Source organism: Tyto alba, unplaced genomic scaffold (assembly GCF_018691265.1).
Source record: "Tyto alba isolate M040663 unplaced genomic scaffold, T.alba_DEE_v4.0 Super-Scaffold_44, whole genome shotgun sequence".
NCBI lineage: Eukaryota > Metazoa > Chordata > Aves > Strigiformes > Tytonidae > Tyto > Tyto alba.
Window position 1 is genome coordinate 9,179,215 of NW_024881320.1, and position 24,655 is coordinate 9,203,869.

The window sequence follows — 24,655 nt, forward strand, 5'->3', positions numbered from 1 at the left end:
TCAAATTGTTAGCAAGTCTGCTCAGTGGATACCTTCAGTCAGGTACTTCCTATGTCACTCTCACCTCTAGAAAGTTCTAGTAGCCCCACGGAGGCTTTCTGATCCTGGGGGAGCTCTGAAAAGGCTAATCCAGCCTCATTGAAAATGTATTTATGGAACAGTGAGGTGTAATTCAGGGATTGCTGAAGAGCGAGAAAGCAATAGGAATATTACCTCAGATTATTCTGTATCTGAGGTTATAACTGAAGTACTTTTGGACACCGTTTCTTTCTGCCAAGCCTCTGCCCTAGACTGGAAGGGATTTCATCTCCACCCTCTTCCCACCTGGTGTACTGGGAGCCCTGTGCAGCAAGAGAAAAAGGCGGTTGTATTTAGTGCAAAACCTTAACATAGTAACCACAGAGCGCAGAGGGGCAGGTCGGGACTGAGCGCTGCCTCCCTGGGGGGCGCAGCCCCGCCGGGCCCGGGCCACCCCCAGGCTGGCTCACAGCTCTGCTCAGGCTCAGCATCGCACTGTGCCAGTCTGTTCCGTAGGAGGCTCAGAGGGGGTGGTACAAGGCAGAACCGTCTTAAATCTCAAGTTACTGAGCATACTTCTAACGTACATGTATTACGGACAGAACAAAAGAAATAGCTACTGTTCTAGCGGACAGACGTGCCGATACCCGCTGCTTTCCAGGCAGGCGTGTGGCAATAGGTACCAACCCCAGCAACTCTGGATTGTCATTTCCAACCGTGACATCATTTAAGTAAAAATAAAAATTCCCACTCAAGAAAAAATTTTAATGTCATTTCATTCCAAGTAATGTCTAGCCACGTAAACATTAAATTCCTTACCAAAAAAGTGATAAGCAGTTCCATAACCAATGAGCCTGTGCCGATTAAATTTCTATTTCAAAATACCTACAGGAATCAAGGAAAATTTCCTTTTTCTAAAGCTATCGTAGTACTGATCACACTGGAGCATTTTATAATATCAAACTTTATTGCTCAAAACTAATTGTCTGAAAAATACACATGTAGTACTCAAAGACCAAACACATAGGATTATATGATTGTGCAGAAAAAAAGCAAGCAGAGGCTCAGTGAAAATGAGGCTTTATAGTTGTACCAATTTAGCACTGGCATCAAGCAACTGCACCCAACACAATTCATACAGCAACCATTGTTACCTACTTGGGCAATAAGAATTAATTTTCTTTTGTTTTTTCACTTTCTTAGATACACATCAGAATACTGTAACTGATCATTTTATTTGGTTAACAACAGCATGGCTTCTTGCACTTCACATTTCTTCCCATGGAAAGTTAGGAGGCTATCACTTCCTGAATTTTACTCCAGAACCAAAGTACAGTCTAGAGAATTAATAAGATAATCATGATGCTTTTAAATACTTGGATGTTACAAATATACTTGTATAAAGCCTAACAGCATCACAGGAAAGTGGAAGTTTACATACAACAGTTAAGTTTATGCATAATAGTCTTTCCAAACTTCTGAATACCCAACTACTTCATCAGTTTTGTTTAATAAATATGTAAGAAAAAGCTGGATGGCTGGTGTTTAAATAGGTAGCATCTGACTATTCACTGGAAGTCACAGTAAGTTTTCCATCAGTACCATAAAGATTTGAATGCACACTAATTTAATCCTTAAAGTCAATATACCACACTTTTGTCGAGAAGCACATAATATGCAAAGCAAAAACTGTCTAATTCCCAAAGGATGGAACAGTTCTTAAAAATACACTCCATCCCTACAAAAATACCCATCCTCCTCTGGATATAGAAGGGATAAATAACGAATATCAGTGACAAAAGCAGCAGTTGTTTTATGCATTCATACAATCAAGATCTAAACCTTTACAGCCGATTACCTAGAAAACACACAAGAGTTACAAGACAAGTTTAGGATACATCTTGAATCACACTGTAAGTGTTCATGCAGAAGCTGAAGTTAATGCAATGATCTATCCTCTATCACAGCAGCTCGTGCTTATGTGCAAATGCAAGACTGTTACACTCCAAACAATAGTAAACATTAAAACACAAGAATACTTCACAATGACATAAACAGCAGTTAAGTTGTTTGTTCCAGCAGTTATTGCGCTATTTTCTGGACATTTCTCCAGTTAAAGGCTGCAGCAAGGTCTAATACCATCTTTTTGTGTTTGTTTTTGTTTAGAATGCATAATACACGTTCTAGGCTTTGGTTCACAATGAAATCTCTGGATATTTTAATTAAGGGCAATGGTCACCTTGTGATTCTGATAGTGGCAGACTGAGGTAATACAGCAATCCTCTTAAAAATAATGAAAACAAATTTGTAAGCGAGGCATCTATGGATATTCTGCAGGTGACCTGCAAATGCATTGACATTCTGATTTCAGAAAAATAAAAAGCTCTACAAGGGTGATTTGTCTTTTACAGTGCCATCCAAGTACAGATTTTTCTGCTGAAAACGCCTAAGCTGAAGTAAAACCTACCTAAAAGAGTAATACATTTAGGCATAGAAGATAAGCCCTGTCTTTCTGAAAACCAAAGTAAAAAAAAAAAAGAAAGAAAAACAAAGAGAGAGACAAACAGTCATCACTGCTTGTCACTACTGCACCAATATTATATACCCTTCAAAAGATGGAGATTTATTAAAGCTATACAAAAAAAAGCAGAGGCAGTGTTTTTTGTGTTTTTTTTTGTTTGTTTTTGTTTTTTTTTTTGTTGTTTTTTTAGATAGGCCACTTGTTTAAGTAATAGTTTATGTATAGTCTTCCAACTACCCGTATCCTGTTACACGGTTACAGGATTACAACTTGTGGAACTGAAAAGCTAAATATAATAATGGGTGAATTTGTATTTGCAGAGACCTCTGAGCATATCACTCAAACACAGAAACAGGTAAAACTCCAAGCCTCCTCCTGTTTAACCTCAAACATATGCAACATATTAGAAAACATTAATTTGAGATATAAATTAAAATCCATATATTTCCACAATAATGGGTGATATTAAAAGGAGGTCTTACAATACTGATGCCAATATGGTTAGAATCCAGTAGGCACTAATTTCATTATACTGCAGCACTCTGTATGTAAAACATGGTAAAAAACCCCAACCACCAAATCAAACCAAACCCCCTCGAGCCCCCAGATCCCTGTCCAGGTAAGTACCAGGAGCTGCAGCAGTTCTAGAGAACTGACCTCTCTCACTCCTACAGGAACAGGAGGGTAAAACGTAGCAATACAACTCTTGGATAAATCACTGAAGCCCTACCACCAGCTTGGTTTTTACTCTCCTCTAAGAACAAACCGAAGAACCCACAGAAACGGTTCTAAGAGAAGCTTACTGCAATCACCCAGCGAAGAACCCCGTATGAAGAACAAACCCCACAAAGCAGTGCTTTCACTACAGCCAGAAGTATTTCTTCTGTGCTTAATGTAATAAAGCCTCAGATGACATAGTGAGTACTGCCTGTTTTCTAAGATTGTATTTTATGATAGTTGCATATTTGTGATTTTCTTGTTTGTCAGTATAGCCTGTTACGGTCTCGTTCTACTCATTACTCTATGTCATATTCCAAATCTACATTCTAATTTTCCTTGCAGAAGTTACACCTTTTCTTTAAAAACTAAAAATGTAATTAAAAAAGTAAAACCAAAAACTTCTTATAAAACCTATTTTGCTGCAGTTATTTCAAATTCCTTAGGGTTGTTGGTTTTAATTTTTGTTGTTGTTTTTTTTTTTTTTAATTTTTATTTAATTATTTTCTATTATGGTGCAAGTTAATTAAGACTTAATTGATCAAGTCAGATGTATTCTGACTCCAAACAAATCAGAAATTGTTTTATTGCTGGTAGAAGGGAGTGGAAGGTCTTTAAACACATCATTGGCAAAATATTTTCAGACTGTCAACCATCATCAGCTGCATTTTGGCTCCAAGCTTTGAAAACAGCCTTACAAATTACAGTTTTTATTTTAATCAAATAAATAGGGCCATATTTTCCCCTTTCAAATGATCTGTAAACATAGGCTCTTTTCAATTAAAATAAGACCCAATAATTTTGGATACCCAGCCTGTTGCTCTTAACACTACCAGGTATACTTGTTCTTTTCAAGTAATAATAAAATCTGCATACTGTGATCTTGAATAACTAAATCTGGCAGGAGACAAAAAAAAACAAAACAAAAAGAAACAGCATTACTGGCCTAATCCTATGGCATTAGGAACATTGCTCATCACTTCCATGTATTTGTCACCAAAGTGTCTTATCAGTGCATATTATTATGTGCTGAAATGCAACAAAACTTTTCACAAAAATAGTTTTAGGCATGTTCATACAAGAAGATGTACATATATTTCTTTTATATATACATATATATGAATGTGTATATATATATATCAGCTTCAACCTGTACATATTCTGTATTTCAACCTTAAAACACATCCATTTCAAACAACATGGATGGCTTTCCAGAAAAAAGTGCTTGATTGATTATCTCGTGTGAACATGCCTGTTCTCTGTGCATTTGCCCAAGTAGAGATCTTTATGATCAATCTGTTAAACGTACATATCTCAGAGGTATTAAAAAAAAAAAAAAAGAAAAAAAAGAAAATAGGAAAAAGTAATATTGCCCTGATGATGCAAAAAGAACAATGCATAACTGAAGCAGCTTGGATTTTAAAAGTTATCTTGCATTCTGCAGCAAACAATTTTTAAGTATTTGATGAAAATCTTGTTTCTCCATTTGTGTTATTGCTCCCCACTTGTGTATTTTCTCATTACACATCAACGGTACAGAGAGGTTCACTGCCAGGTTGAGCCGATTCCACTATTGTCATCTTGGGTTTCTTCCGTGTTTCCTCCTAAAAGAACATGAAACAAATCCCACCACACAGTCATACAGAGAATATAATAATAAAACACTATTTTAAAATTTTGACCGATTTTAGCCAAAGTTGTGTCAGCCATTGTGAAAGGCTAACTTGTTCTAATGTTACAAACACATCTAAGTGAAACAGGTAAAATTAAGTTATAAGCCAGTTTAAAAGAGAGGATGAAAATCTCTCTAAAAGAAGGCCCTTCCCCCAAAATCAAGTTTTGAACAGCTCTCCTTACATGAGTTACTGTATAAAACAAGCAAAAATTCTGAGCATTGGTAAGCCTGACCCATGGCATTCTTCCCATTTCTAAATACTAAAGAGCGTATACTCACTCTTTCTTGTGCCAGTTTTTTCATTTCTTCCTGTAACTTGTTCAGGATGTGCAGATTTGGCTTGTTCTTTTTGGCATACTGCTGAAGTTCTATCACACTTTTATCAGAGGTTTCCTATTCAACAGAACCGTAAGCAACAACAGATGAGCTCTTTTGATTAAAAAAAAATTAAAACACGTGGAGCAGAAGTTTAATCTGTGATAGTTGTACTTCCCTAAGTAATAACATATACTTCCACGAGTTAAATATTAAATAGGTTACATAATTTTGACCTGGAAGATATAAGATTATTATTGTCAATGAAAGCACTCATCTTATGTTCTGGCAATAGCAAGGTATGAGATTCCATTCAGAAGAACAGAACTGCTCATCAAATGCATACTGCCTTTACCATGACAGGGAAAACACTGCTATGCCAAAATAGATAATATTAAAGCTTTGTTGTCGCAAAATTTTAAAACCCAGAAAAATACAAAAGCAAAAATATAATCACAAGGTAGGTTGCAATCAAACAAAATCATGTTCACCTGTTTAACCATCTTGCTACTCTCTCTACCATACATACGCAAAAGAGAGCCCCAATTTTTCACATGTGGATGCAGTAGCTGTAGGATTTTCTGAGAAGCTAATTGTTTCCCCACTCTTTTATTTTTGCCTGTAAAAATAATCATAAAAATGTGTCAATGGCACATTATGTAATTAGATGAACACCAATATCTAGTAGTGTTATTCAAAAGTGAGATACCAGAGAAGAGCAAAATAAGCATGTAACAAGCTAGACAGCTCAACAAACACCTACAAAAAGGACAAATGAGAACAGGAAATAAGGAAGATATTATCAGAGGTCACACTAAGAACTGTACTTACACCAGCCTCGCACTGTGTGCTTGCCACAGGTCATGACATATTCGCTCTTCTGATTTTTACCAGGAATCACTTCAAACTTTATGGATGTATCACCCATTCCATGGTTTCTTAAGCACAAACAAAATCAATATCAGTATTACACACTAAGTAAAATTACAAACAACTGAAGTAGCTGCAGTTATCTTTGACAGTCATTGCAATGGAATTACGCACATTAATAAATTTTAAGCCATTAATTAATAGAGAGTTCTTTTTTAGATCAGTAACTTGACTTGAATGGAAAAACAAATATATTTATATTTCCCACAACTAAATCCTAATGTCAAAAGACAAGAGGCATAAACAGCATCTATCAATTAAAGGAAGATACAGCATTAACTACTTCAGTCCACATGAGGTCTCTTACAGCCCCAGTAAGGGCTTGGCCAGCCCACAAATATCCAAGTTACTGACAAACACTGTGGGTACCAGCGACCACGGAAACAATGTGCCCTGATCTGAATACCTGTACACAAGAGAATTTGCTCCGTATTCTGCAGCCTTACCTTTTAAGGCACTCATGGAGAATTTGATATGGAGACAAGAGTCCAGCTTTACTGGTGAGTTCATATACCCGTGAGTCCTCAATACTGATATGGTTAAAATACTACAAAGGAATTGAAAAGCGTTATTGAGCTTTTGCACAAATAAGACCTTAATATTGTTCTTAACCCTCATTTCTCCTTTGCAACATTAAACAAATTCTGTTATTCTGTGCTTAATACTTTAAAAGGTATTTTTAAATCCATAATGGAGGTATTTACCAACATTAGTAAGACTGCCACACTGAATCATGTATTTGCAGAAAGAAATTAAAATAATTCTTTTAACTCCAATTTTACATTATACAAAATGGATATAAAAATTAGAAACATGAATTCTTCATCACCCTTTCTCCCTCAGGACAAGGTTATTTTATTTAACTAATTATGAAATTCTGCTTATCAAAAAATTGACATTTAATAAAAGAAATGTTTTGTATTTTATTTTAAAAGCAATGGCAAAAATTCTCTGCACTTTCTTAATGACCATTTCCATAGTGTAGGACATACAATACAGTTCTAAGTTAAAGTAACTGTACTAGCACCTCATTCTGTATATTACATTTTTTAAAATTAAAATGTTCCTTTCAGGCTGATCACCAATTATTTCTTTACTCCTTACTGATGGTCTGTTACATGCTGAATTGAAAGTGAATATATCACTGATGAACCAGCTACTTAATATTTCTAGTACCTGAAAATATACCACACGCTCTCCACTTAAAGAAACTTTTCCTTTGATTTTCTCAAGTGTCACTGCTTAAAGTCTGAAATTTTAGCTGTCTGATCTGGCAATAAGTAGCTTTCATAGCTAAATGAAAACGTCTCAAAAGCCTGGGCACTTTTAGTTCTTGGTCTTCGAAGACGATCACACAAAACCAGCCAGCATCTAGCTCTCAACTTTTCAAGGCACCAACCAGAGGATTCTGGAAGCCAGGACAGTACAGGCAGTCTAGTGTCCTGAAACATTTAAACAAGAGAGTAGTTCTCTGCATCACAGTAAATTTTCTGATTGGTTCCAACACAACTGATTCAACAGATCTTGCTATAAATAAAGAACTTTGCATTTCCATCTGACTGAGAAAAAAAATGTTATGAATTTTCACTAATATTTCAAGGTGTAATGCTTTTTAAATCAGACTCCAAGAATGACAAGCCAGCAAGCAAGTGTTCGGTACCTCAAGTTCTTCACTGTCTTTGGGCTTCTCCTCAGAGGTCTGTTTAACAAAGTCGGGAATAAGGATTTCCAGTGTAGCTCGAGCTGCAGAAAATTATTAAACATCTTGATTACATTTATTTTAAACAACGATTCTGAAGAAAAACAGCAGAAAAGATCACTCTAAGCAAGCCACACATCTCCCCTACAGAATAACTTCACAAATAAGATGGACTCAGTAGACATCAATAGTTTACATGTAAGTTAACATCTGAAGTTCATTGGTTTTCTATCCCAGTACGCTGTTGAACCTAGGGTTGTCAGAAAAGTCTCTGCAACAGTACTTACCACTTTTACAAAAAAGACAGGAGTGCACCTTCCTTCACAATTAACAAAATGATTCCTACTTACTATTGCAAATATGTCATCTTCAAAGCAGAAATGAAAACAGATAAACAATTCAGCAGTTGGTATTAAGAAAGAAAAAATGTTACCAGCTTTATTCTTGGCAAGTTTTTTGCTGCTGGCAGTTCCTGCCCCATAAGTTACTCCATCAATAATCACTGAGGCTCCAAAAGGTTCACTTGGGTTCTCTGGAAATGGAAGCAGAAGGAAAAATAAAGCTTTTCAGAATTCCCAATGTAAAATACTCATCACGAACATGAAATACCACCACAAGATTTGTTTTCTTCTTCATTTCCATTTCAAGAAGGATAGAAATTGTTTACTCTTCAGAAAGACTGAAGGATTACTTACTCCAGTATATGAAAAACTAAGTTTTCCATTAACAGAGACTCACCAACATGTACTTCAATCTTCCAAATGGAGAACCTCTACATTTTAAGAGATAATTTGTAAACTGCTAGAATTCAAATGTTAATTCCGAAGTTTTTGCATCACTAACAGTGTAAATATAAGAGCTGCACACTCCAACATTGAAAATTCAGTTACACTATGTAATGCATATATAGGAATAAGATAATTCTGAATAATTATAGATTCCACACTAAAATAAGATGCCTGACTTGTAATTCCTTGGATGCTATATGCAGGACTTGATCCTTTCGAGCCTGCTGCTGAAAAAGATGTGATTTTTTTCTCCTCCATAAGGTACCCTCCCAAAAAAATCTGGTAGAAGCAAAAATGCATGGAATGTATGCCATACCACTTTGTAAAGCTATCTCAAATGCAGCTAGATAGGGCAATCTGGAAGAAATTTATAGAAAAAAAATTCCAACATTAATTTGATTCCACTTATATTTGCCATATATGCAACATTTTTAGATTCTTGAGTAAGCATCAAGCGCATTCCCCCCCCAGTATTTATCCAAAATAAAATTCTTGCTGAGTGTTTGTTGTCTGAGTGCTAGTGTCACTTACACAGTCTTGGTACAGCCTAAGTCAGGAACTACCAAACTACCTCCAAAACAGCATGTGGTCGATTAAAAAACTTAACAGACTTACCACATTCAAAGAAATTGTAAACAGGGCGAACCTTTAGGACTCGTTGCATATATTCATGCAGTATGCAAACTTCGGATTTCCCATTGGGATTAATGACAAATTCTATAAAAAAAGACAGGGGGAAGGGGGAGACAGCTAAGTAGCTCTAATCTTTAAAAGACAATTTTTACTACAAATAAATAAATTACAAGCTCCAAGGGGTAAGTGCCCACTCAAATCAAAAGCAATGCTGTTGAATCAGGTGGATATTTATGACCTCAAAGTCCATTTTCTCTGAAAAAGTATTGAGAAATAAGTCAGAAATTTCTATCAACAATTGGAAGTGCACTCATTATGAGCTAAGTCAAAATACTCTGTGTTCAATGTTTGCAGTCCCCTGGCCTCTGGACCTCTACACACAGTACTTCTGGCAGCTAACATCAGTTAGAAATCCTCTAATTTGCTCTTAAACACACTGTATCGTCCCGTCTAACAGCAGGCAGGCAGACTTCAAATCCACAAGATTGATTCACCCAGGTTTTTTTTTTTCCCCCCTCATGAAATCCTGTTTAGCAAGCCACAGATCAGGTTACTGTCCCCTTACCTTGAATGTGCTCTTTTTATTTGAAATGTCTTTTTTTTTTTTTTTTTTCCTGCAACACTATTGTTAGTCAAGAGCACAAACCCTGCCTCAGCAGGCACTACAGCAATATGGGAGAGCAAGTCAAGATTTCGACAGATAAAGTGCAAGCATGTCCTTAATTTAGGTAGTTTCAATGTGGCTCTAAGCCTAGAATTTAAGATAAAGTGTAGTAACTAAAAATTCAACTGCATGTCCCTGTAATAGAGAATAGTCAATACCCAACTTGCAAGCTTTAATTATGCTGAAAAGAAGAAACCCAGAAACATGACAATGTACAAAACAAGAATAAAACCCAAACCACAGGTCTATGGACATTTTAAATATCAGGCTGCAGTTAAACATATTATTATGGCTACACAGCTAAGAGCCAATTCCCCCAGCTTCTCATCAGACATGATACGCACTCCTCACACCACAGCACACAACTGCACACACAGTTCTTTAACTGTATCTGTCAAACTGCTTTAAATTTGTATTTTTAATTTTAGGTTTTAATCTGGATCAAACTGGCATTGGTAACCAGTCTCTAATTTGGGACCAATTAGAACTGAGAAGGCGGTAGCACTGAGTGACTATGCAAGAGGGTTTTCAGTAACAACCAACAGTAACAAGTAGCTGAAAGTACTAACCAGTTACCAGGACTGCAACCTTAAACAAAAAGCCTTTCGTTCAGGAATTATTTTTAATAGGAAGTATATTTTGACAGTATTTTTCCTTTACTATGTAACATGATGGATCCAAGAACCCACAATTCTAGAATAAGAAGAAAGTGGACTTATTACAGGATTTTTCTTTTTTTCAGTCAAGCTTAGAACTGTAATTAGCCTTTGATATAGAATATTTGAACTACACGTAGACAAACTAACCTTTCTTTGTAGGTGCATCCTGCACAGATAAGGTAATGAGTTTCTGATTGGCAGGCAGAATAGGCCGCTCGGATTCTGCCTGCTTCCGCTTCATTTCACGATTGAACTGCCGTCTCTCAGCCCAGGTTCTGAATTTTTTTACAGTAACTTGTTCAAAGTCAAAACGCTTTTCAAGATAGCGTCTAAAATCTTCCAGATCTAAGAAATACAAGCAAATTACTCTCTCTACTTTACCACTGAGCAAGCATTCAGTTCACTATTTCCAGTTTTAAAAATGTTTTTTTGGTGGTTTTGTGTTTTTTTGTTTGTTTGTTTGTCTGGGGTTTTGTGTTGTGGTTTGGTTTTTTTTGTTGTTTTTTTTTTTTTTTAAACTAGGAGCAAGAGTAACACAATCAAAGTTAAGATGCTATTTTATACTAACAGAGCTAATTACAAGTTTTCCTGTTACTGGGTCAAATCGAAAACATCTGTGTAAACTGGAAAACAAAACAAAACAAGAGCATTTTATTCTGTCACTTGAAGATTTTATTAAGCCCTAACCAGCATAATACCCAATACAATTTGTAACAGAATACCAATAATTGTTCTACTTCATCACCTAATCATCTTCTCATTACCCAAAGCAAGGTACACAGCGAGTAACAGGAGTTACACTATTAGCTTCAGTTTCCTGAAGCCATAACTGACTATTACTGCCTATCTATTAAACAGTGTAACATGAAATACTATATAATGATGCTCCGTGAACACCATGAATATTTGCTGGCCTTGAAATAAGATTTTAACACATTCATTTTCACATACAGAGTACTAAAAGACTGCCCCCCTTGAAGTACAGCTGCTTCTCCTTTATAGGATATTTCTGCAGATCTAATCAGCAAAAATAGAGTAGTATCCCAAGATGTAAACAAACAAAAGCAAGCTGCTGGTATTGTTTCCTTCCACAAGGAATTCCAAATGCAAGTCACGCTTATACTTGATCACTCAGTATTTTTTTCAGTAATACAGAACAGATCCTATTTAAAGAGAGAGATAGACAGGTGAACTTCACGTAGAAAATAAGTGCTTACTGGTTTTAGTTTTCCTGATAAATATTGATGATTTTTTTTTTTTTTAATCTTTTGGCATGGTTTTTCGACTGAACAGGACATATGTAATGACAAGTTTTATGTTTGAACACTACAAAGATGAGTGGTAGCCTACATTCAATATCAGTATTCTGAGCAGCAGTAATTTACATGGGCAGTACTCTCAGGTATGTAGTTTTGGTAACGCGCACATGAGCTTTCTCTCCAAGTTCCTCTAAGTTTGGCAGTGATTTTGGCATGACTTCTTTACGCAGCTGTTTCTGTAAAAGCTATCAGACTTGCATAAATAAAACAATGAAGCACCGCACCCCTTTGCATGAGTGCAATTTTATTTGCATGAATTATTCTGCTAGACTTGTGCAAATAAGCACATTAACTGCACCATTTATCTTATGAGATCATACTGAAAATAGATATAATTCAGTCAATATAGAGACTGTATAGAAAAGACTACTTAAAGAAGTCACACAAACACACTTGACAACAGCAATTCATATGTACACGTTGACAATTGTTTCAAACTGAGAAAAAGTCTAGCGGACTACATTTCCAAAATTTTCACATTTTTGTGTGTAAAACCTTTGTACACGGACTCTCAAACCTTCAGCAAGGATCTCCACTGTATGTTTCTCTTCCTGTTAAAATAAAAATTAATTTCTAATACTGGATCTATTCCTCCAGATCTCTGCATATGAAAAACCTTGCAGAAAAACAAGTGACCACTCGATCTCAAGCAAGATATTATTCAGTTGCCAAGTCTGGAATAAAGCATATGTATCCCAAATGCCACTGCCCCGACTCCATCCAAGAAAAGATTCCACTTCCCATACATACCTACAGATTCATCTTTACATACTTCAACTTTGGCCTTAACTTGTCCTAAGGCTCCTTGTGCTGCATCTCCCCCTGAAGGGTCTTTGTCATCTAAAGGCCCAGAATCAGCAGCAGTAGAATCTGGTTCTTCTGTTTGGCAGTCTAGTTCTGAAGATTTATCTAGGTGCTTTACAGGTGATACTTCCCCATTTGGAGTTATGTCATTGTTTTGTTCCCTTTCCTCATTTTCCTTCATTTTTTTGTAATGCAAGCAGGGAATGCTACTAAGGGGAGGATCATGTTTCTGCAAATATAAAATAATACAGAAGGTTTCAGTAACTCAAGATCACCAAATGCAAAACTCAAAAAAAAAGAAAAGATATAATCAAGATGGAAGTTACTTTTATTTAGTCTAAGCTCAAGTTTCTCTTTGGTCAGCAATCTTACTCTACTCAATATCTGAGTACGTCTACTCCTACGGTATCTTGGTACTGTATGACACTGATACTAACCTGCAAAGTGCATTCCCTGTTTTAGATCCAAACTATATTCTTTTTAATTACACGCAAATACTACATGCTTTCATAAAATCCATTGAGTTGTCTTGGGGTTTAAGCCCACGACGTTAAATCAAATTTCTGAAGATTCCTTGGGTTCATGAACATCACATGCTTACTTCTGTAAACGTGGACCATAAGCCACAGCTCAGGTTAGTTTATAGCGACAACTAAATGATCTAAATATATTTCATGGTGCAATAAACCCAAAATTTTGCAGATATATGCTGGAATGATGAAGTCACCAAACAAGACTATCTCACACGCTTTAACTGCCCACACTCATTGCAAAACCAGAAAAACAAAACTCCGCAAGAAAAAAAATGTATTTTCAGAAACAGAGGAGTTTATTTTTCAAGTACCTTAATTCTAACATTGGAAAGAAGCCTGCTAAAATAGCAAAATATTCAACTGTTTGCAAGAACGTATCTGTAAGTATTTCAGTAATTGACAGCTCTCACCCTTATGCTTCCTGTTCCCAAGAAATAAGGTCTAGACCAGGTAACAACTCTAGATTCTCTGTGCAGATATACAGGAATGCCCGAATTATGGAATGTCATGATCCATCCATCCGGCAATGGTTCTGTTGGAGGGCGGCCACGACCTTTAAAGCAAAGAATGGCTTTAGACTTGGATAGACCGCTTAGAAGAATAGAAAAAGAATCAAGGTTTTTATTTTTATTGTTTTTTCTGTCTCAAGAGTTAAAATGACAGTGAAACAAGACTAAAGACGTTTTGCAGAAAGATTTTGGTTTGCTTTAATAAAAAGCCATATGCTTCTAACCCACATTAAATCCTGAAAAATTACAGATTACATTATGTGTTCAACTGAAACCCACTAATTTTTATACAGTCTGATTTGTCCATTTCACCAGTGAATTTTCTCTTCTCTTTGGTCTTCTTTATGTGTTTATATCATCACAAGCACTACTATATTTAGTGGAAAAGTTGTATTTGCTTTTGAAACAACTGAGATTTCTATTAAAAATTTTTACACTTGACTCAGCGATAAATTTGCATTGAGGCACCACTAGACCCACCAAACTAAACAGGCAACAGTGAGTTAGACTGTAAGCTAAGGTTTTCTTATTATATTTTTCAGAATGAGCACAATACAAACCAACAAGTCGTCCACAAGCCTTTATAGTTAGGCATCTTAGTCATCAAGAATATTAATTCTTCCAGAAAACAAGACTGAAATTAGAGTCCAGTAAGCCAATATGGGGAAATCACACAGCAAAAGAAACAATATTGCAGTAAAATGCTTATGCTCACACTCAATATATGGCCTCACTCCTTTCTATTCCAGAAATCAGAGGATGGTCTCACTTCTCTCTACATCAGAAATTAGAGAACAACCTCACTTTAGCAGGGAGCTTCCTGGCAATCCTGTGTCAGTATAAAATTTTGGAGGGAAAAACTGTTTGGTTTTGTATTTCAGAATATAGTGAAGATGTAACATACCCCCTCTAGAGCAGGTTCAAATTTTAATTCTGACTACTGTCAGTTACATTATTCTGATTGGCTCACATTCTCAGCTCCTCTTTATTAGTAATTTGTAACATTTGCACAATGAAACTGGATAAATGTAAACCATTGACGTTCCTAATGCATTTTTTTTAGCCCAGTATTGCATGCATAAAGACTTCACATAGAGCAATCTCAACATCAGAAGTTACATATCTGAAGTAAGAAGTCCACAATGACCACAGTCTTCAGCTGTTTTATGGTGTTTTTTTTTTTTTGGTTTTATGTGTTTGGTTTTTTTTTTTTTTATATACTCATAACTGTGACACCTTCAATATACTGAGCTTGACATGTATTGTAGAATTACTAAGGAAAAAGACTCAATTTTGATACAAAAAGCCTGGATCATCCTTATTTACCTCCCCACCAATGAGGTAACATTCTTCAAAATTTTCACAAATCCACACAACAAAACATACTCTCATTACATACAACAGATGAAGATCAAATGCACTCCCAAAAATCAACTTCGCTGTTCAGGAACGTGAAAAATCATATCCCATACTAAGAAGCCTTCAAACAATAAAATTCTAGAACATATTAACTATTGTACATGAATTGCTCTCCTAAATTTTGCTCACAGATGTAAGCCACACCAAAAAAATTACAGGTATTTAATGAGAATTAACTTACTTTTAAGTACAGTTTTAATTTTGGTCATCATTGGCTGCACACTTGTTTCTCCATCAGACTGGTGATCACTTTCACCACCGTATTTCTCATTTTCTAGTCTTCTTGTTTTGGGTGCTCGAAGGCCCTCTTCCAGCAGAGCATCCACATCATTATCAAAGTCATCCTGAAAGAGACTTCATCAGACACTATCCTTCTGGGTCTACTAACCTCCCTTTCCCCTTGCAAAGAAAAAGTGTACATTTTCTCTATGTATTTCCATACAGAGAGAAACTAGAAATTTCCAATGATTCCAGTAAAAAGACTGAAAAATAAGAAGATAAGTTTTTGTAAGTGAAAACTGGTATTTTTCATGATAAAATGAGCTGCAATTGAGCAAGAAGCCTTTTAAATGTTATTTTGAACAAGACTATAGAAGCTGCCACACAACTCAGAAGTTTGACCAATATGATTTACAGAAGTTTTCAGCAAAGTTCTGTCTCTGAAAATTCTGCATTTTTGACTCAAGTACTGCACGTTTCTAGAAGAGACTGTTCCAGTTAGTATATTTTTTTTCCAACCACTTATTCCACTCTTGCCCACTAATATCCTGCGGATTTACTTACCTCATATGAGTAATTCAAGGTTTCTTCATCCACTTTATCTCTTTGAACGATTGCTTTAGATGTGAACCCTCCTCCTTCTTCATCTATTTCCATCAAATTGTCGGTAAAATCTTCTAGTTCATCCAGAACTGCATATTCCACTCTTTTTTCCTGATCAATATCATTTTCATCATCCTTCTTGTCATCATTTTCACCCCCTACTCCTACAGCTTTACCATTACTACCACCAAAAGGACAAACATGCAAATCCCCATTGACAGTATTAATACCAAAATCTGTATCTGCCTTATAATCCTGCTCAACTCCAGTGTACAGAACTTTCCTATCTTTGCTTTTGCAGCTTTCTGTAAAGCTAACACTAATCTTTACATCTTTAAGTAACTTAAGATCTGGGGTGAACTTTCGAACTGAAGGTGCATGACGAGCAGTTCTTGGGCTTTGGTCACTATTGTTAGGGTCTATTATAAGACGACTTTTGTAGCAGGCAGATCCCTTTGTGAGAAGCTGTGTTCTGCAGATACTGTGCGTGTCCCCAGCAGGGGTATCTGACTGTCCATCACCACCAGAGCCAACGTCCATTACCTCTGCGTCACTGGACGTTTGCAGGGGAGGTGGTGGAGGCTGTTCATTAGGCGGCAAAGGTGGGGGACAAGTATGATTCTCCACATTCATTTCTCTTGCAGGTTCTTTAGGGAGGGGTGGTACATTTTCATATTTCTCCATTTTTAAAACTACTGTTTTAAAAAAAACAATGCTTTAATAAATGTTTATATCTATATTCCTAACATGCATAAGTCCATCAAGATTGGTTTATCATGTTCTATTCAATATGCAACACTGATGATTCAGTTAAGCTGACTACATTGTTCTTTTCATTAATGTAGACAGCTTTCAGAATCACTGTCTCAATTATTGGAAATCACAATGCATTCAGCTTAAATAGCTGAAGACTAAGACTGCATCTTCACTGGACAAGCAGGTCTCCCTTTCTTCTTTCAACCTACAAGAAGAAATAAAAAGATCTTTGTCACAGAAAAAAAAAAAAAAATTGAAATAGTATCCCGGGCAAAATGTCACTCCTTCCAGCATATATTTCAAGTAGAATTAAAAGTGACATTTTTACAGTGAAAAAAGCAGGGCATCTTGATACCATTTTGAATGAGGCTGAAATGAGACTGTTTTTACTGCTTGATCTGTACACCGGCACAAGAATTTGCTAACACACAGTTGCCTATATAATTTGTTAACTATCTCTGCTTGGTTAGCAGGCAGGACATTAAGCATGGCATTTGTATGGACCAGTCTAAAAACTGTGCATTTTGATGGGATTCTCCCATTATCTAAAATAACCTGGCATTTAAGCTGTACTTACCCACACAGCAGAAATGATAATTAGTTTACAATTTAAGACAATCTGCAAAACCAACAAAATTTTAACAATTACGTTCTTCTAAATTTAATTCATTAGATATTTTTGAAATCTCGCTGGAAGTTTTAACAGGAAATCTCATAATTCACTAAAAACTCACAGGAAATGATTCTCCAGATCATCAGATATTCAACATTTGATCTTATATTCTATTATGGGACTATATATTTGCTATGCCCAAGGAATTCAGGTCCACATACATGGTGTTTAAACTCAAATTAATTCTCAAAGGCATTTAGAAGCCAGTGTTATAGGTAATTTAACCTGGCAAAAATATTAAATTGCTCTAGGAAATTTTACAGGGAGTAGGGGGGGTGTTTTGGTTTTGCTTGTTTTTTACATTAGGTGGGTTCTTTCTACCATGTCTGTGATGGCTTCTTCAATTATATTTGTCATCTGTGCAGGATTATAAGCACCTGAGGAAATGAAGCATAATTTCTTACCTGCTATTTTGGTTTCTCCAAGTCCCTCCATGCCACCCCAAACTGGGCTTAAATCTTCCTACCAGCCAGAAATAAAGCAGTGTTACTCTGCCCAGGACAGCCAGCTGGCTGAATCTGCTCTACTCCCAGGTAGCAGACAAAGTCTATCCAAGTATTCGAGAAAGATCAGCTCCAAGGCCTTAGTGACGCTGTATAATGTTTGAAGGCAACAGGGCAGAATGTCTGGGTTGTCATGAGGGACTTAGAGAAGCCAAATATAATTCTCTAATGTATCTCTACGCCAGCCCAGACAGAACAAATGAACAGCAATATCCAAACAACTGGGGCAAGGCAGGAAACTGGGAATCAGGAGTTATACTGGGATCAATTAAAATTCAACAGCATACAGAAGCTACCTACCTGGAAGCTGTAAGAAAGCAAAATATACAAACAGAGCAAACTTTTATTTTAGTGATCTGGCAATAAAGTAAGTTTTTATGTGGCAGCAGAACATACAGTTCATATTTTGTGGTTTTGTTGGTTTTTTTTTGTGTGTGTTTTTTTTTTTTTTATATATACTCATAACTGTGACACCTTCAATATACTGAGCTTGACATGTATTGTAGAATTACTAAGGAAAAAGACTCAATTTTGATACAAGCTCTAAAATGATCCCATCTTCTCTGGTACAAACATATTACTTTCCAGAATGAAAACCAGCTCATTCACCAGTAAATCAAGCAGTTCTGTATATTTAATTCCACTCCATGCTACGAGATGATCATACAATCACCCGAGCAGCGATCAATTCCTTCTTCTTTCAACTGGTTCTGGAACACCTAAGGTTACAGAGAACACCTCTAGAAAGTTATTTGTCTAATAACCTTTGCCCTTCCTCATCTTCAGATTACAAAAGGAGAAGGAAAAAAAAGTGAATGACAAATTATTAAGATCTTCACAATAAATCAGTTGTGTCTTCACTGTTCATTCTGAACAAAAGAATCAAAAGTCGCAGCACAAGTTCAGTAACTCCTGGAAACTAAATGCTTAAGTAATCTAATTCTTCCACCTTAGAGTCCTTTGAAGACTCTTGAAAAGAGCAAACAAGTAATTTACACAAAAATGAAATACTGAAACAGGTGTTCTGGAGTCTGAAAGAGCACTACCTTCCCATATGACCAAGGAGCTACCTGCTCCAACTAGGAAGACTGTTTTTGACAACTCATAAAATATAATTGTGAATGCAGTTTCCACATTCCTAATACACATCCTGCTCCTATGCTAGTGTTTTAACACCACCAATGTCAAAACACAAGAAATCAGTCTTTCCTGGCCTAGCTCTGGTAGTTCACCAATAGTACACCTCTGCTCTTCGCAGAAAAGATGTCTTGTTATTCTATTCAAGCACTATTAACAATGAAATTCTTGTTGTCTTCCCCTTCTGGCTGGCCTTGAAATAATGAATAGCCTACCAAATCATTGCCAGGGATTGTCTACTACTCAGTACACATACTGTGGCCAGAAAAAGTACTAGACCAAGATGAGTTTAAACTAGTTGTTGCATATCTAGCCATAAACCTGCCACATCTCTAGGGTAAAGTAACAGAGTCTGGCAGTTCTACAGTTACAGTGGGCTACAATACCTTCCTATAAGCTACAAACAGCCAGAGAGAAGCAGAGTAACACAGAACCAATTCACATCTATCTTCTTGCCAGCTGATGTTACGATATGCCCTTTATATCAGGGACTGGAAAAAAAAAAAAAAACAACCACAACAAAACCAATAAGGATTTTCCCTTAGATATCAGGTATTGTAAAAGTAAGACAGAAAGGCTGAAACCTAAAAGGACGAGTTAGATGAGCCTGTAGGTTAAAAACAGCCAAACAGAACTTAGATCAAGGGAACCCAACCATCACATATAAAAACAGCATACTAAGTTTTGCAATATTAGAATACAACATAAGTTAGTCTGCCTATTGCCATCCTTAATTAACTTGCCCTAAAAGAACAGTCTTTATTCTCCAAGACTTCACCAAGCTCCATTAGCAGTTTCCATACGGACTTCTTAAAAAGATATGGAACACCACTGACAGCTACAACCGCCAGTACCAAACTGAAGGAACTCTGGATCCACTGCTGAAAATATGAATGCACAGTCCATGTTCTGCAGATCACCAATACATGGAAATTTCATCTTTTTAATTGCTTGTTCTTATTTTAGCAGATCATTTGAAAAAGTTTCATGTCACAAAGTAAACTCAGAGAAACAAACACATGGTAGGCATCTAAATGTAAGGTAGCAAACTGCACAGGTCCCAACAAAAGCAGTGTCTTGTCTCAGCTGTCTTATTGATGCTCTTCGGGGGCAGAAATATATAAAAAAACCCAAACCTACTTCTTTGTTTAATAAGTACCACTGCCTATTCCTACAATCAGAACAGTGCGGGAGGACGTACAGGTATGCCTTTTCAAGATAGGAAAAAACCAGAATCTTAAAATTTGTAACCAGCATCACCCAAACTCAGATGAACTCCCTTCACTGCATGTATAGCATGTCTGCAGTCTTACAAGTGTGTTCAATAAAAAAATGTATTTTCTCATGAATACCTGTAGCTGCAGTCAGGAACAAGGAACAGCATACCACAGAATCTCTTCAGAAATCACTTTTAAAAAGAAACTGGATTCCTTGTCAGAAACTGTTTACTTCACAATCAGTGGACCTCAAAAGGAAAAGTGTCTCAGAGAAAACTCTCCTTATTTGCTATCCAAATACAAAGCCCTCCTCCGGCTCCAAATGGCAACTCTGCAGAGCAGAATTTATGAGATATTGATCATGCTTAAAGATCCATGCTTTATCCCTTATCAAAGTAACTCCTTGTTCACCATCGTCTACCTTTTTATTACATCTATACCTACTGGGTTTTTTTTTTGATACATGCAGTTCTAAAAATAAGTTAATCCTTTTTATTATCAACTGCTAAAAAAAAAAAACCAAAACCACAGAGACTGATTTTATTTTCTTTAAACCTGAACAGGAAGTCTCAAAAGAAAAACATTCTGTAAGTTAGCTACTGCATACAGGAACTTGTTTCTCTCCCCATCATCAGCTTTAGAATAAAAAGATTCTGAAAGAAACAACCAGTCTGTGTAGGTCAGCAAGGCAGTTTAAGAAAATGCAGTCAGGGCCCAACCCCAACAATATCAGTGGCAAATACAGACAAGGCTACAGAACTTCTCTAGTTCCTAAGACTTCATCCCATTTCAGAATGGAGTACATAATTTTGGAAAGGCACCCTCAGAGAGGGCAAAGCAATTGCTGCTTTTATAGCTTGACCAGTTTTCTGGCAGGGTTTAGATGATTTCAATTAATTATGTAAAACAGGAAACCATTTTTAACAAAAAAAAAAAATCTGAAAATCAGAGCCTAGAAAGGCTGCTTCTTCCTTTTACATCACAGGTAACTTCTTACTTGTAAAGAAAACAACAATCATAAGGAACCAAATTCCCCTCTCATTCTCTAAAAAAGCAAAATAATCCTGATAATCAAAAGGAGCTGCCCAAAAGAACTAGTGACTGAAATCCTCATCCAGAATTAGTAAGAACCCTGAAATTTTATTACCTAAACAGAAAGGAGAAGAGGTACACTTACAAAAGAAAAACTAGAGATGCTGGAATTAGATCTTTAACTCACAATTTAAGGGAGTAAATTGAAGGGGTTCACCCAGCATGCCCTCAATCCCAGTTGATAAGGGAGTGATGCCTGGATGTTACGGAGCCCACCCCGCCAGCGGGCAAACAGGCTTTACAGACACACAAGAGGTGCAAAAGAGAGAACTCTATTTTTCCAGACAAAAAAAAAAGGTGAAGAAAGTTAAGAGAATAAGCCGTTTAGAGACTGAACGAGATAATTTAAAGGAAGATATAACTGTACTTCACCATTAGTAGCAGGAACACATGAAAAAGAATCCTGAGTTACGGACAGACACACCACCTTATATTCACCGTCCCAATGTACCAGAACTAAAAGTGAATGGGCGTCTGCACACACGTTGGGGAAAACCTGCCTTTTCTTCCTAACTTTACACAGGAGACGAGACGTGCTTTTCTGCTCTGTATAAACGGATGCATCCAGCGTAAATCCTCCCTCTCACCCTCAGGCACACCCGCGTCCCATGAGACACGATGCGGGGTAGAAACTCACGCCAGAGTTGATACTCCCCATCACCCCGCTGACGAGGAGGTGCGCGGACGGCAAAAAGACATGGCGTTTCCCTTCCTCCTACTAACCTGAAAGCAATTCTACGGCGGGAGCGAGTAGAGAGGTAGCTGCGGGGGGGGGAACAAAAAACCACCACCCTCAAAAAAAAAAAAAAAATATCTAAACAGAACAAACCAGCAGCTCAGAAGGAAGGACGCTCCAGCCCGCGGCGGGGGGAAGCGCCGCGCGGCAACACTCGCCGGGGAGGGCAGCCCCCCACCCGCTAAGGGACAGACCGTGGGCGCATTCGCCTCCGCTGCGAGGGGGAACCGAGGGGAACGGCGCCTCGCGCCTCCCGACCCGCGGCGGGGGCCGAGCCACAGCGGCGGCAAGCGGCGCGGCCCCCGCGGCCTGTGGGGACGGAGGGGTTACTGCCCGCGCAGGCCCACTCCTGCACGCCCGCCCCGCAGACCCACGGGGCCAGCACCCACCTGAGCCATCCCCGGGATCCCCGGCGCTCCTCCGCGAGTGGGGCGGGGGGAGGGGGGGGTGTGAGGGGTGGGAAGAGCTCTGCCGCTTCACGAAAACCGTCCCCCACTCCGCACCGCTGCCGCCATCTTTAAACGCCTGCTCCGAGCCGCTCCAATCCCCGCAGGCGGGACTTCGCGCTCACCAAGCCAATGGCGTTCCCAGTCTCTCCTGTCACGAATTTGAAATGTCGGTAACCACTGGTGAAGCCTCTGGCATGTTAACTCGCTCTGCCACTAGAGACGCGGAAGGCATACGCCCTCACACTACCAGGCCACTGAGAGGCAGGCAGAGGCGGGATGGAGACGGCGGGAGGGCGCGGCCGGCCATGACGGGGGGAGCTGTGTCCGGCGGCGGCGGGCTCCTTTGTCTGGTGCCCAGGGCAGACCCGGAGCCGGTGCTGCCGGCGCGCTGGCTCCAGGGGAGCCCAGCCGGGGGAGGAACCCTCGGCAGCAGGGAGCGGTGCCGAAGGAGGCGGTTAAAGGCGGCCGCTGAGCCTGAGGGAAGCGGGGCAGGGCAGCCTCGGGGCCGCTGAGGGAGCGGCAGCGCCTTCCCCCCGCGCCCGCCCGGCCTGTGGGGCTCCACCCAGGCTGCTGCCCCGCGGGGGGAGCGCAGACCCGCCTCGGCCCTGCACCCGGGCTTGGAAAAACAACAACAAAAAAAAAAAAAAACCCAAAAAACCCAGTAGAAACAAGGGTTGTAGAAAGTTAATTGCCTTTTATCAGAGCAGATGGACTGCTCAAGCCTTTCCCCCCTACACTAACTAGCTTAAAAAAAAAAAAAAGCTACTTGTCCCCAGAAACTGCTTTACATCTTCAGCACAACTACAGCATGACCCCTTCAAAACTTAAAAAGGATAAACCAAAGACTGACCATCTTTGATGCCGTATGTACCAAGCAGTTCACAGAATAAGCCTCAAATCAGATGGCAGTGTTCTGACACAATTCCTAAATAATTACAGAAAACATGTAAAATTGCTTTTAAAAGGTTAATGAACAGTTGCTGTTCTAATTTGCTCTGATACTTTATAATTCACTTCTCCCCCAAAACAGAGAACTGTAGTAGCTTTTAGCTATACACTTAAATTACAGGGATGCCTCTCTCATCCTTCACTATCATACCTATTTGAAATCAATATTACCATAGTACATATTGGCTTAATCACTGACAGTATAATAGCATTCAACTACAACTGGTTTTGTTTGCTTCCACATGCAATTTTAGAACATGAGAATCTCTCCTTGATATTTCACTCATCTCACGTCTTTGAGGTCCCCAACTACTGTTATGAGAGGTAAAAGTAGTATTTTAATAATATTTTAAAATCATATTTTGAAGACCTCTATTAGGCCTTTCATCTTTGTGTTTGACTGGACCAACATATCTAATGATATGGTGGTAATTTATATGGACATAATGTCACAGTACTGTATCAACAGATAATGATAAGGTTACTGAAATTGGTCGAATCTTGCAAGCTGTCCTCAAAAACTGAAAGCAGTTTCTAATTTTTAAATCCTCGTAACAGGCTTCTGCACTCAAGCCATTAGAGTAGTTTTTAAATATGACTGCTTTTATTAATGTTAAACCACTTTGGAACATATATTTATTAAATATCCATGGTTTGCAAAACAGCCATTTACATCATGCTTCAACATTCAAAGCTGAGGGAAAAAAAAATCTCATAATTAAGTACAGAATTTGAGTTGATGTTGTCATTTGCTGTAAAGTAGCTGTATCACATCACCTCATAAATTGCTAACATTGTGACAGAAAATCGTCCCTTTCAAAGGATATATGAAAATACAGGTATCATGACTCATTTGCATTCAATTTATGTGACTGTACAACTGAAGTATTGCACTGAGTATTGCACACTTTACAAAATAGGTTAGATTTTTTGTATGTACATGAACAGCAACATTTCAGATAAGATCAGAAGAGGCAAAACAAAGGAGTTTTGCATAGAGTTGGAAGAATTAAAATGCCTGCAGTGTTTTCGAAGTGAAAAAATAACCAGCACAGTAGTTTCTTCATTGTCCATCTGTTTCCAGAGAATCATAATACCATGACTTAAAGCAGCAATGCA

At 37.9% G+C, this 24,655-nt stretch overlaps 1 protein-coding gene across 1 annotated transcript; it reads right to left on the reverse strand.

Annotated features, from left to right (window-relative positions):
* Positions 1–966: 966 nt before the first annotated feature.
* DGCR8 (DGCR8 microprocessor complex subunit) lies at positions 967–22,696 on the reverse strand. The gene is made up of 14 exons (XM_042805163.1): positions 22,529–22,696; positions 15,987–16,986; positions 15,385–15,547; positions 13,686–13,828; positions 12,689–12,971; positions 10,767–10,964; positions 9,279–9,380; positions 8,309–8,407; positions 7,837–7,919; positions 6,623–6,723; positions 6,078–6,184; positions 5,738–5,865; positions 5,211–5,324; positions 967–4,860 (listed from the first exon to the last, which is right to left on the reverse strand). The coding sequence occupies exons 2-14, from the start codon at positions 16,707–16,709 to the stop codon at positions 4,777–4,779; spliced, it is 2,328 nt and encodes a 775-aa protein (XP_042661097.1). The 5' UTR covers positions 16,710–16,986; positions 22,529–22,696; the 3' UTR covers positions 967–4,776.
* Between the last annotated feature and the right edge of the window lie 1,959 nt (positions 22,697–24,655).

Coding starts and splice junctions, on each gene's coding strand:
- DGCR8 (XM_042805163.1), bottom strand. CDS start 16,709: ATGGAGAAATATGAAAATGTACCACCCCTCCCTAAAGAACCTGCAAGA. Junction 12,972..13,685: donor TGGGAACAGGAAGCATAAGG/GTGAGAGCTGTC, acceptor TTATATTTGCAG/AAACATGATCCTCCCCTTAG. Junction 9,381..10,766: donor GGATGCACCTACAAAGAAAG/GTTAGTTTGTCT, acceptor CTTTTTTTATAG/AATTTGTCATTAATCCCAAT.